This window comes from Carcharodon carcharias, chromosome 21 (genome assembly GCF_017639515.1).
Source record: "Carcharodon carcharias isolate sCarCar2 chromosome 21, sCarCar2.pri, whole genome shotgun sequence".
Lineage (NCBI taxonomy): Eukaryota > Metazoa > Chordata > Chondrichthyes > Lamniformes > Lamnidae > Carcharodon > Carcharodon carcharias.
The window spans coordinates 85,270,447-85,283,368 of NC_054487.1; the positions used below are offsets into that span (position 1 = coordinate 85,270,447).

The window sequence follows — 12,922 nt, forward strand, 5'->3', positions numbered from 1 at the left end:
CCCGTGTGTGTGTATATAAAGAAAAATAAAGTGTAATTTATGTTGATCGGGGCGGGGGGGGGGGGGGGGGGGGGGAGAAGAGAGAGAGAGAGAGAGAGAAAGAAGAGAGGAGGAACACATTGCGCCAAACTATTAAATATAGCTATCAAAGTTGGAATTGGATAAATATTTATTCTTTAGAAATTTAGATGACCAGGGCATGTGTGAACCAGCATTTAGCACAGGGTGGGAGAGTGAAGTACATATTCTATAGCATTGACTAGGAACATGTTCTATTTTTTAACCATGTTGATTCACAATGTGAGATCAGTAACTCGGATTGGGTTGTTAACCCTATGTCTGTGGATGTGTATATTTTTGTTTTAATAAAGAGATATTAAAATCTGTCTTTCACCTGGTCAATGTATCACTCTGTACTAAAACTGAACCACAATCAGTGGAGGCTGAGAATCTACAGGGCTAACTTGAAGTGTTATACCATTTGCTTCTCATCCTTTGGACCAGAGAGTGGGTTAGAAAGATTCATGGGGTGTTGAAGTCTAATATTTTGTATCTTCATATACACACCCCTTGGGAAACATTATGGAAGGATTTGCAGACTGTGACAGAACCCTTCATCCCTGGCTGTGATCATCTTTACCCAAGTGGAACAGACTAATCTATATTTGGCCTCCACAGGGGAGACTATGAGAATTGAAGACTGAGTGGAGAAAGTATAAGCATCGTACAGGTGGGGATTAGGTGTTCAAAATGTTTAAATGCAAGTTCTTTGGCAGCTGTGGAATGGTATCTGAAACTTCATTTTCCTTTGTTTACCCCTGCCCCTCAAATCAATATTCATAATCTCAAAATTTAAAATACAGGAAATTAAAGCAATTCTAAATTTAATTAGATTTAAGACCAAAAATGTTTTAACTACTTATAGGATTTGATGTATTAAAGTTTTGAAACTGCCTGAGAAAGCAGAGTGAAAACAGCCATGAAAGAGTTAATTCTTCTACCCCAGATTCAAATTGGATTTGGTTTAATTCCAGCTGTGTCAAGAGTCCTCACTGTTGCAGAGTGATCAGAACACCATGGTCTCAATTGTGCTCCAAGAATACCAATCTATTTAGTGATGGTCCATGAATTCACTTCTACACAAACTCTGTGCTAGCTCAGAGCGGAGTCAGAAGGTTGTGGGTTCAAGTCTCACTAAGGGCATGCATCATCAATTTTCAGGTATTAAACTAGGATCCCATCACCCAGACTTAAAGATCCTTTTTGAGTATCAAGGTAGTTCATGTTCTGACCCAGCATTTTTGGGGACTTTACACAAATTGGTTGCTGCATTTCCCACATAAGTAACTACATTTCAAAAGCACTTGTCCATGAAGTGCTTTGGGGCAAGTGCTGTTTAAGTGCAAGTCATCGTAAAACTTTACCTCTGTTGTGCAGACATCTGAAATTTTAGGAAGTTTGAGACGAGGAGAGACCATAGAGGTATTTGGCTCCATTAAACATTAAAATCCCAAAAAACTGGTGCTGAGAACAGTAAAATAAAAAGAGCAAAAGCTTTTCCACTCCATGAAGATCCAGGCACCATTTCCAAGAATTCCAAAATTGTTCAAAAATTAACTGCTTGATGCACAAGAACCACCTGGACCATACTTTAACACAAACTCCTGCATAAAAAGACTTGGCAGCTAATGAGCCTGATCCAAAAAACAAGCAGAGGACTGCAAAGCCCCACAGTAGCAACACAATACCCCAGTAAAGTTTTATTCTTTGGGGACGACTTTAAGCAGGGACCTTATCTGCCCTCAGGTGGGCAGGAGGGATCTAGGAGACAGTAGCTGTTGGTTCAAGGAGCTGTCTGGAACCTTGCTATGCACAAATTGGCAGCCATTGTCCCAAAGTGCTTTACAGTCAGGAAGTTATGAAAGTTGCTAAGTGTAAATTACTTGTTTGTGAAGGAGACAAGACAAGACCATTAAAACTCAGCCACAATTGTATTAAATATTTTAATCATATCCACAGTATAAAATGTGTACAAAATACAAGCCATTGCTGCAAGTGTTACTTTTTCCAGTCTGTAAATAATTTTTATTTGCGTTATTCACACTACACCAATGTGTGCATTCCCAATTCTAGAATACACCCTGATCAGTATCACAGTCACGCTCAGTTGTAACCCAGATTCACTGCAAGGAGGGCATGTAATGAATGTCTTTTATTTTAACATCTTCAGCTGTGAGCTGGGATTCAAATCATTTTCAGTACAGAAACCTTCTCAAATTATTTCAGTGGAGATAAAATCCAACAATACAATGCATCATTTGTAAAATTATTTCCCTTTCCCCATCCAATTAATCTTTGGTCATGTTAAGTTAAGCCAAGCTACTGGAGGGAAGGAAAGGGAAACCATTTAGTTTCTGACTTATCCAAGCACCTCATAACAGTAAATAACAGGCTACAGTGGATCACTCATCAGGTCTGTGGGCACCAGAATCTTTAGTTGAAGAAATCTATTGCATGATTATTTTTGATTTAGCCAAAATTAGCTCATTTATGAAGCCTCTAGTACCAAATTTTTAATACACGTCACATGGTAATAGCCTCCCAGAAATTATTACGAGGACAAAGTGAATACAGTGGAACAAAGCTTTCCAGAAAACCAGTTTTGTTGTAAACAATATTCAATTTCTAGATCAGAAATTTTGCTTGAGAATTCAATGAGGTATTTAAATGTGCATTGCACTGTGCAAGTCTTGAATTTGACTACATAAAAACCCAACAGCTCAGTGTTTGGATATCACTAGTTCTTAGAACAGTGACAAATGTGAATCCTTAGAAGGACTGACTTCCTCACTTTCCCCCAGGATATACTAGACACTTCTCTACTAAAAAAAACCACACCAATGTGCAAATAACCAAAAAAGAGAACACCATCTAGTACAAGTTTCATAACACCACCATTATAACTGGTTTCCAAACGTGAACCTGAAATTCAAAATGTTCTCAATAAGATTCAGTGCAGTTTTCATGACCATTAAACAGCCAGTCTCAGTTCAGCCTAATATCAGGTTACAAGATACGACCAATTAATCCTTTGAAGCAATCCAATGGATTTCAGCACTAAAGATTGAAAATAAACTTCTTATAACAAAAGTACTGTAAGAAAGCCTACCATTTGGATTCCCGATTCAAAAAGTGAATTGGCAGATCAGTACAAAATCTTCATTTATGGCTATATTAAGAAAAGGGGAAAGACAGCCATGCTCTCAGTGGCTTTGGTTTGCAGTCTATAGGAGCAATGGGGTCTGTTCACCTGCTGGCTGCTGTTTCACAAAGAGCTGTTTGACATCAGTCAGCGCACTCTTCATCCGATCCTTGATTGGAGGAATGTGGTGACTGGGATCCAAGATGTTAGTTTGACGACGCTGCCTCTCGCGTTTCCAGGTTTGGTATGGATTAGATGGAAAGCTGGGCTGGTCCTTTTCACGGTGAAACTGGAACACGATTCCACTCACCAGCAAGACCACCCACACAGATATTAAAATATAGTCTGAATTAGAAAAGAGATATTTACAACACAAACCAAGGAGAAACATGCAAGTCATGATGAAAATGTACACAATCTACAGCAAAGAGGCCACTCAGCCCATTCTGCCTGTGCTCACTTTGAAAGAGCTAAACAATTAGTTCCACTCCTCTGCTTTCTTCATAGCCCTACAAATTTTTATCTCCAAGTAGAAATCCAATTCCCTTTAAAAAAAGGGATTGAATCTGCCACCACCACCTTTTCAGACAGCACATACCAGATCATAACTCTACATAAATTCTCATCTCACCTATGATTCTGTAAATCATTAAATCTGTATATCCATGATATGATTCTGCACTCAAAGCCAGTGATGGCACTCTGCTCAGTGAAATTAGAAATCAGTTCGACTGCAGTGGGATGATCTAATATCTCAAGAGGATCTGGATATTAGACGGCCAAAAAAAAATAAACAGGCTAATTAAATCTAATTTCTCCTGCTCTCTCTGCCTGGCTCTAACATCCTTCCTGAAGTCAGATCTCAAAACTGGACCACCCAACCAATTTAATTTACTAACCCCCTGCTTTTATATAGATTACTCCCATTATAAAAATCTAAAGATACTTGTCTCTTCCCATCTTCCTTCCCTCTTAATAAAAATATTCAATACTTTAACACTTTACTGGTACACTTGATGGACAGAGTTATGTACCAATAAAACATTCTAATGTTCATCTCATCTGTCTACCTAGTCTCATCACTTGTATCTTTCTAAAGACATTTTGCTGCAATTGTACAGGGCTTTGGCGAGATGACATCTGGGAATACAGTGTGCAGTTTCAATCTCCACATTTAGGGATATCCTTACATTGGAGGTGGTACAGTGAAGGTTCTCTAGATTGATTCCTGGGGTGAGTTGGTTGACCTATTATTGTGAGATGCTGAGTAAATTGGGCCTATATTCTCTGGAGTTTAGAGGAACGAGAGTTGATCACATTGAAATAAAATTCTGACAGGGGCACAGTCTCAGAAGGGACCAATCATTTTAGGACTGGAATAAGGAGAAATTTCTTCATCCAATTGGATTGGGAATCTTTTGAATTCTCTACTCCAGGGTGTGTGGATGCTCCACTGTTGAGTATATTCAAGGCTGGGACAGACTTTGATGAGCTCTCAGGGATTCAATGGATATGGAGAATGGGCAGGGAAGCAGAATTGGTTTGAAGAGCCATGTTGTCTACTCCTGCTGCTCCTATTAATGTTCTTAAGTTTCTTTAATTAAAATCAGCTGCAAGTTGATAGTGTCCCATAACTGTACTGCAATCATGCTGTACCACAATCATTGTCCTTTAAGCCTGAAAAAAACATTAAGGGCTGTATGTCCATCTTTTTGTTCATGCCACACCAATACTAATTTCACATCAGCAAGTCTCCTGTAAAACATCCTTTGTCAAACAAGCTATACATCAAGCCTTCAAACCTGGTTCACGTTTTGCAAACTAAGCTGGCTCCCCTTATAAAAGGTTGCCTATGATTACAGAATTTTTTTTCCTCCTCTGTCACCTCTCAAATTGAACCCCACCTTTGAATCCTTCCAAGTCTCAGCACCTGCACTGTACCACAACAGCTCTTAAAAGTCACAAATGACTTTTTTAAAAATTCATCGATGGAATGTGGGGGGCAGGGGATAGTCGGTGGCTGGGCCAGCATTTATTGCCCATCCCTAATTGCCCTTGAGAAGGTGGTGATGAGCTGCCTTCTTGAACCGCTGCAGTCCATGTGGTGCAGGTACACCCACAGTGCTGTTAGGGAGGGAGTTCCAGGATTTTCACCCAGTGACAGCGAAGGCCATTGTTGTTTCTGGTGCCTCTGCCTAAGCTCAATGCCAGGTTGTCCATCCAGTTCCATTGCTTTTAGACTTAAGTGGATTAATGTAACTGAGTGGCTTATTAGGCCATTTCAGAGGGCAGTCAAGAGTCAGCCATATTGCAGACCAGGTAAGGACAGTAGATTTCCTTCCCATTAGTGAATCAGATGGGTTTTTATGACAATTGGCAATGGTTTCATTTAGTTTTATTAAATTCAAATTCAACCATCTGCCGTGGTGGGATTCAAACCCGGGTCCCCAGAGCACTACCCTGGCTCTCTGGATTACTAGTCCAGCGACAATACCACTACGCCACCACCTCCCCCTAACTTTCCTTTCTAATCCTCCTCTACCTACTTGGAGCTTTTGACATTGTTGGCCATGCCATCCTCCAACACATCACCACCACTGTCCAGCTGGCTGGGGCTGCTCTCATCTAGTTCCATTCTTATCCATCTAAATCATAGCTAGAATATCATTTACAATGGCTTCGCTTCCTGCTCCCAGTTACTTCCAGTATCCCAAGGATCTATCCTTGCTCCCCATCCCCCACTTCTATTTCTCATCTACATGCTTCCCTTTAGCAACATCTGAAGAGTGCCACACTTCATATGAATGCCAACGACACCCAGCTCCACCTCACCACCACCTCCACTGTCTCTAAATCAAGCAAAACTGCTCGTCTGATGTCAGTCTAGGTGAGCAGAAATTTCCTCAATTAAACATTGGGAGACTGAAGCCATCATTTTCAAACCCCACTCACCAGCTACTGACTGACTCCATCCCTCACCTTGTCAACCGAGACTGAACCAGACTGTTTGCAACCTGTGTGCTATTTGACCCAGGGATGAACTTCCAGCCACATATCTGAGCCATCATCAAGAGCTCCCATTTCCACCTCCACAATGTCACCCAAATTACTTCCACATCAGTCCATCTGCTACTAAACCCTTATCCATGCCTTCATTACTTTTAAGATCTGACTATTCCAGAAGTTTGAGGCTATGCAAAACTGTTACCCGTGCCTTTACTCACACCAAGTCCTGTTCTCCTATCACCCACCCCACCCACCAATGCTCGGAGACATACTTTGTGGGATTTTTAAATTCTCAACTGTTTTCAATTCCCTCCCCTATGTCTAATCTCCTCCAGGCCCTACAGCCTTCAGATATCCTAATTCTGACCTCTGACCATCCCTGATTTTAATTACTCCACCATCGATGTCTATGCCTTCAGCTGCCTGGACTCCTAAGCTCTGGAACTCCTCCCCTACATTCCCAGCCTTTACACCTAACCACCTTCAAGACACTCAAAACCCAACTTTGACCAAGATTCATCACCTGTTCTAATATCTCCGAGGCTCAGTGTCACGTTTTGTTTAATAATGCCCATGGAGCACGTTGGTATTCCATTGGTAGCCTCCTAGTCCTTCTAATTTCAAGGATGTGTGTAAGGTTACAGTCCTGTCACCCCTCTTGGCTTTTCTTGTGTTACGTGGGGTCTCCATAATGCTGGCTGATCACTCATCTTCGTCCATAACAACCAATGTTTTCGGGCTGGGCAGGTGATTTTTTTTTACAGATGGGTGCCCCTTCCTAATGCCAACCCTCATTTATCCAGGCTGGGGACTGGCACTGATACATGCTGACCCGCCTGCACTAGTGGCTGGGTTCTTTCATTGAGAAGCCATCCTGGAGTGGAACTTCAACCTGGAGCATTCTGTCTCAGAGGTAAGGGTTCAATGGACAGAGCCACAAACCGCCTCTTGTCCTGGCAACTATTTCCTCCCTAACCAAGGCTGCATGTTGTCAGGACCTTCCTCCTACTCAAGTCCCATTAACTCAGTTAATTCACTACCTCAACCTGTTTGTCCCAACTGAAAACAGGATTTTTAAACAAATTTACTATCAGCCTTCATGTTTCCTATTTGTCTTCATCCCCGATCTTTCTTGCTTCCCCTTTACTCAATTGCCTTTCATGATTAGTCTAATTTGGTTTGATTTTACTACTCAACTGCTCCTGGGAATGTGCCTAGTTTTTAACCCTCTGCCTCATGACCACCTATGTAGCAGACAGGGCCTCGATTTCATACCTCATCTAAAAGATGGCACCTCCCAGCAGCGTCACACTCCCCCAGTCCTGCGCTGAAGCACCAATATGCTCAAGACTCTAGAGTGGGACTTGAATCTACAAGTGATTTGACTCAGTGCTACCCACAGAACCAAGACTAACACCTGAAGCATATTCTATTGCTGGCCCAAGAACCTCTTGTGCACTACCTTCCCTCACCCCTTTATTGTTGATAGCCAAGCCTTGATCATCCTTAGCCCGACTCTTGAAGCCCTTTAACACTACTACCACTATCCTATCCCACCTTTAAAAGCCTTCTCAAAGCTTATTGATTCAACCAGGCCTTCTGCCACCTGGCCCAACTCGAGGCCCAGCACCCACAGTTTCTCGCACTCTCGCTCCTCGTGACTTTTTTTGCTCCAAGTTTAAAACATTTTGTAAAATGGAACTTACTGAATTTAGGAAATTACAGGATTCAGACAAACCGTCATCATGAGACTACCAAGACAGTAGACCCACCATATGGACCCTCATTTCTTAAGCTAGGAATTCTTATGTTCCATCAGAATGTGACCTTCTGGTAAAAAGGTTTTGTTACACACGACTTTAAAGCAGCATCTCCACACTTACCATTCATCTGGAAAAGTACGTTTGTGTACAGAGTGTTGAAATGGTCATTAACTGCTCGTTTGACAATGTTTAGTGTGATGTAGGCAAGGCTGGTGTACACAAAGTTATGAACTGCTAGGATCACTGCGTAGGAACCAACAAATCCACATGTCGTTATGTTCAACTAAAAACGGAAAGAAAAACAAATAAAACACCGAAACATGCAAAGCATTTAAAACCTCAATTTTCACCAATGTGCTGTAGCAATGCGTACTAGTGAGATTCCTTTATGGAATTCTAGAGTAATTTGAGACTTGGCTGGTGAGTGTAACGTAGCTCAGGAGAAACAGTTGATTTTGGATCTTTGGTTCCCAAAGTTCTGCACCACTGGGGATTTTTCCCTCACTTCATGTCTAGGTCTGTTGTAGACACGTTGATAGGGATAGATTTGTCAACTATTGCAATCAACCTGGAGTACTGTGTACAGTTTTGGTCCCCATATTTAAGAAAGGATATACTGGCATTGGAGGCAGTTCAAAAGAGATTCACTAGGCTGATTCCTGGGATGAAGGGGTTGACTTATCAAGAACAGCTAAACAGGTTAGGCCTTTATCTATTAGGGTAAGAAGAATGAGGGGTGATCTTACTGAAATGTAAGAGATTCTGAGGGGGCTTGACAGGGTGGATGTTGAGAAGATGTTTCCACTAGGAGGAGAATCTCAAACAGGGGACATTGAATATAGAGACACTTAAAACGGAGATGCAAAGGAATTTATTCTGAGGATAGTGAATATCTGGAATTCTCTACACCACAGAGCTGTGGAGCTGGATCACTGAAAGTATTTAATGAGGTAGATAGATTTTTGAAATATCAGGGAGTTGAGGGCTATGAGGAGTTGGCACAAAAGAGGAGTCGAGGCCTGGGGCAGATCAGCCATGATCTTATTGAATGGCGGGACAGACTTGAGGGGCTGAATGGCCTACTCCTATTTCTTAAGTTCTATATCTATTGCTAAGACTCAATATTTCAGAATAATTACTTCATCAAGGTACCACCCATGGTCAGCAGACCAGAGAGGACACTAATCTTACTTGATCTGTAATCAGGAGTGGGGGGTGGGGGGGGGAGACATTTTAAACCACTTTCTTCTCTTGGTTCTCCCACTTTAGTCCTACTCAAGGTGAAAGTTTCTTCATCCTAGATTTTCTAGCTATAATTAGCAAGTTTACTTTCAAAAGAAAACCTAGGCAATGTTAAGTCATCAAGGATATCAAATTCACTGCCCAGTATAACTGGAGGAACTCACTGGTCTTGGACAGCTGAAGAATATCAAATACACAAGTAAAATCACACTTGTAAAGGACACCCAGAAGACAGCATCATTATCGAAGGCTTTGATGTTTCCTGAAAGAAAAAAAATTATCAAACCATAAACACAAAATTCATGAATTTATTTTAACAGATGAAAACTGAAATTGCAGCATTAAGATAAACTTTTATAAAGAAATCCTCAATGTAGAAATAAAAAAGATTTTTCCAATTAAGTAATACTCTTCAAACTGGCTCAACACTACCTACAATCAAGTTTTTTTTTAATTTTAAAGATCAGTCTTTCATAGACTGGTTACTCACCCAATGGTGTAAAGAAGATCAAAGATGACAGCAAAAATCCCAGCACCAACCCAACGATGATCATGCAGAATGCAACAGAGCCAGATCGCCACCAGCAGAGCACCAGTAAACCCCCACCGACACATCCCATGACTGCTACCAGACACAAAACCACTGAGGAAACAAAAAAGAGGGTTCTTAATGAAGACTATGCATCAACTTAAAATGTAGACTTAATTATGCAGTGTTAACAAGACAAAGCGTTTGGATTTAAATTCTAGAATAGCATCAGATTCAATTGACTTTGTTGCATTAGAGGGGAGCAGGGGAGTGTACATGAAGAGAAATGGGTGGGGGTGGGGCGAAGAGAGCAGGGAATAAGTCGGGCTCATAATGGCACAGCCGATGGTAAAGGCCAACTTGTTCAAATCCCAAAAAGGGAAACTTGAAAACAACTGCTGCAACTTGTTTTGTAATTTGTGTAAATTGAGATGCGTGCCTTGAATTCAGAAGTAAGTCTTATAGGTTTTTACAAAACTAGAAGAAACATTTATTAAGAAATGATTTTAAGCACATGCATGTCCACGAATTACTACTGTAAAACTTCCAAATTCCATACGTAATCCAACTCCGTAGACTTTCATTAAGGCAACAAGACAACAGATTTTAAAAACCCAGGCAAAGAAATGATGCCCTGACAATCCATTCAAAGCGAGTTTCCTTAACTTCAGTTCTTTGTAGTCAGCAGCTTGAGGCATAGGTGAAGGCTTTTCACACTTGTTAGGTCCTAGAAATGCTTACCCTTACATACAGCCTTCACACATACTTACCCTCCTTCATACATATTTTCCCTTTTGAATGTAAATTCTTTTTGTTTCACTATGTCTTTGGACTTTTTCTAATAAAAATCTGTGGGAAAATAAACACTTTCTAAATTTTACCTGGCTAGGTGACACATTTCACCCCTCCTTTGAAAGCAAATCTAGTCCAGTTTATTTAAAAATGGAAGTTTTCCCTTTACCCCTGTTTACCTGCTTAACATTTCAACCCTAATACATCAGAGCCTTCAGATCTGCTGCTTGTAGGTACACAGGCACAAATAATTTCTAATAAACATGACTATCTTCCTGGCAGGGCTTCAGTTTAGCTTCAGGAACTCATCCAAAATCAATTCCAGACTGATGCACTAAATGAAAGGCTTTCCCTTCTATCAGCAAGAGATGCACAATTCCACAAATTTTCTCTCACTTCATGCAAGGCTACAATGAAACAGATGAGCTCCACTTTACTTAAGTGGATCAGATCAAGGCATCAAAGGACAACCCAAGCAATACACATCACAGGTGTTCTATTGCACACCAATGTACTTTTATATATTAAAAAAAACACGCAGGTAAATGGGATAGAGATGAAAAAAAAACAAAACACTGCGGATGCTAGAAATCCAAAACAAAAACAGAAATACCTGGAAAAAAAACTCAGCAGGTCTGGCAGCATCAGCAGAGAAGAGCACAGTTGACGTTTCGAGTCCTCATGACCCTTCAGCAGAACTAGAGCTATCTGTACCTTACTTGTCCTGCTCTCCAATCTTAACTAGCACATTCCTTTAGATAATATCACCACCTTCAACACGTCTTTGTTCTTTTGTCTGTGACATCTTTTGGTTATCTCCTATCAGTGGCTGCTTTGTCCCAAAAACACCCCCACCCCTCTCAAACCAGCTTATATTTCACCCCTGATAAAAACAAAAAAACTGCGGATGCTGGAAATCCAAAATAAAAACAGAATTACCTGGAAAAACTCAGCAGGTCTGGCAGCATCGGCGGAGAAGAAAAGAGTTGACGTTTCGAGTCCTCATGACCCTTCGACAGAACTTGAGTTCGAGTCCAAGAAAGAGTTGAAATATAAGCTGGTTTAAGGTGTTGGGGCGGGGTGGGGGGGGTCGCAGAGAGAGAGAGAGAGAGAGAGAGAGAGAGAGAGAGAGAGAAGTGGAGGTGTGGTTGCTGCTGAGTTTTTCCAGGTATTTCTGTTTTTGTTTGGGATCGAGATGAAGATCAGTGATGATTCAATTAAATAGGCGAGCAGACTTGAGCAGCTGCAAGAATTCAGCCTATCTACAGGGGGAGGCACAAGGCAAGTTGCTCTTGCAGAAAGTTGGCACTGACAGGCCAGACAGCCTCCTCCTGTCTGTAACCATTCTGACTGAATTACAATGTGAAGGGAAGAGGAAAAGTTTTAATATAAATACAAGTTCCTTCAATTTGGCAATATAATAATTCTTCAGACAGGGATCCAGATAGGCAATTAGTGCCCCACAAAGACTATTCAGATATTTGATTATTGATTAGTGTTGGTATTCTGCCTAAGGCAGCAATGTAGTCAGATCCTGTGTAGAAATTAAAAAGCAGCCATGAAATAATTAAGATCAGCTTCAACTAGAACTACCAACTCACCCCAGACCAACTCAGGTTAACACCACTAAGTTCTGCTCCCTATTTAAGTGTACAATTGGTATACAGTACAGGACACCAAGTTTCATTTTGATTTGCACCAACATTAACTGAACTAATGCCTCTCAAGTCAAATGCTTTTCAACCAATTTGTGCATTTTAGATTCCAGACCATTGAAATGATCAGAAGCAGCCATTCAGCCTATTGTGCTAGCTCAATGGTACAGCAATCTGTTAATCCCACTCTGTTGTTCTTTCCTATAGCCCTATATTTTTTCCCCCCTTCAAGCATTTATCAGATTCTCTTTGAAAATTACTGTTGAGTCACCTTTTATGACCATTTCAAGTTTTTTATTCATTCACAGGATGTGGGTGTCACTGGCTGAGCCAGCATTTATTGCCCATCCCTAGTTGTCCATGAGAAGGTGGTGGTGAGCTGCCTCCTTGAACTGTTGCAGTCCATGTGGTGTAGGTACACCCACAGTGCTGTTAGGGAGGGAGTTCCAGGCTTTTGACTCAGCCACAGTGAAGGAACGGCGATATATTTCCAAATCAGAATGGTGATTGACTTGGAGGGATCTTCCAGGTGGTAGTGTTCCCATCTATCTGCTGCCCTTGTCCTTCTAGATGGTAGTAGTTGTGGGTTTGGAAGGTGCTGTCTAAGGAGCCTTGGTGAATTCCTGCAGTGCATCTTGTAGATGGTACACACTGCTGCTACTGTGCGTCAGTGGTGGAGGGAGTGAATGTTTGTGGATGTGCTGCCAATCAAGCGGACTGCCTTGTCCTGGAT

The 12,922-nt window shown here is 41.3% G+C and overlaps 1 protein-coding gene across 3 annotated transcripts in view; it reads right to left on the minus strand.

The window, feature by feature from the left end:
• Nucleotides 1-1,989: 1,989 nt before the first annotated feature.
• Nucleotides 1,990-12,922, minus strand: part of tm7sf3 (transmembrane 7 superfamily member 3) — a 58,104-nt gene continuing 47,171 nt past the window's right edge. For all 3 annotated transcript variants that reach the window (XM_041216055.1, XM_041216056.1, XM_041216054.1), the window contains 4 exons: nucleotides 9,704-9,856; nucleotides 9,378-9,475; nucleotides 8,092-8,254; nucleotides 1,990-3,547 (listed from right to left, as the gene is read on the minus strand). In XM_041216055.1, the coding sequence (XP_041071989.1) occupies nucleotides 3,285-3,547; nucleotides 8,092-8,254; nucleotides 9,378-9,475; nucleotides 9,704-9,856 (677 nt within the window). In that variant the 3' untranslated portion in view covers nucleotides 1,990-3,284. The remainder of the gene's footprint in view (nucleotides 3,548-8,091; nucleotides 8,255-9,377; nucleotides 9,476-9,703; nucleotides 9,857-12,922) is intronic.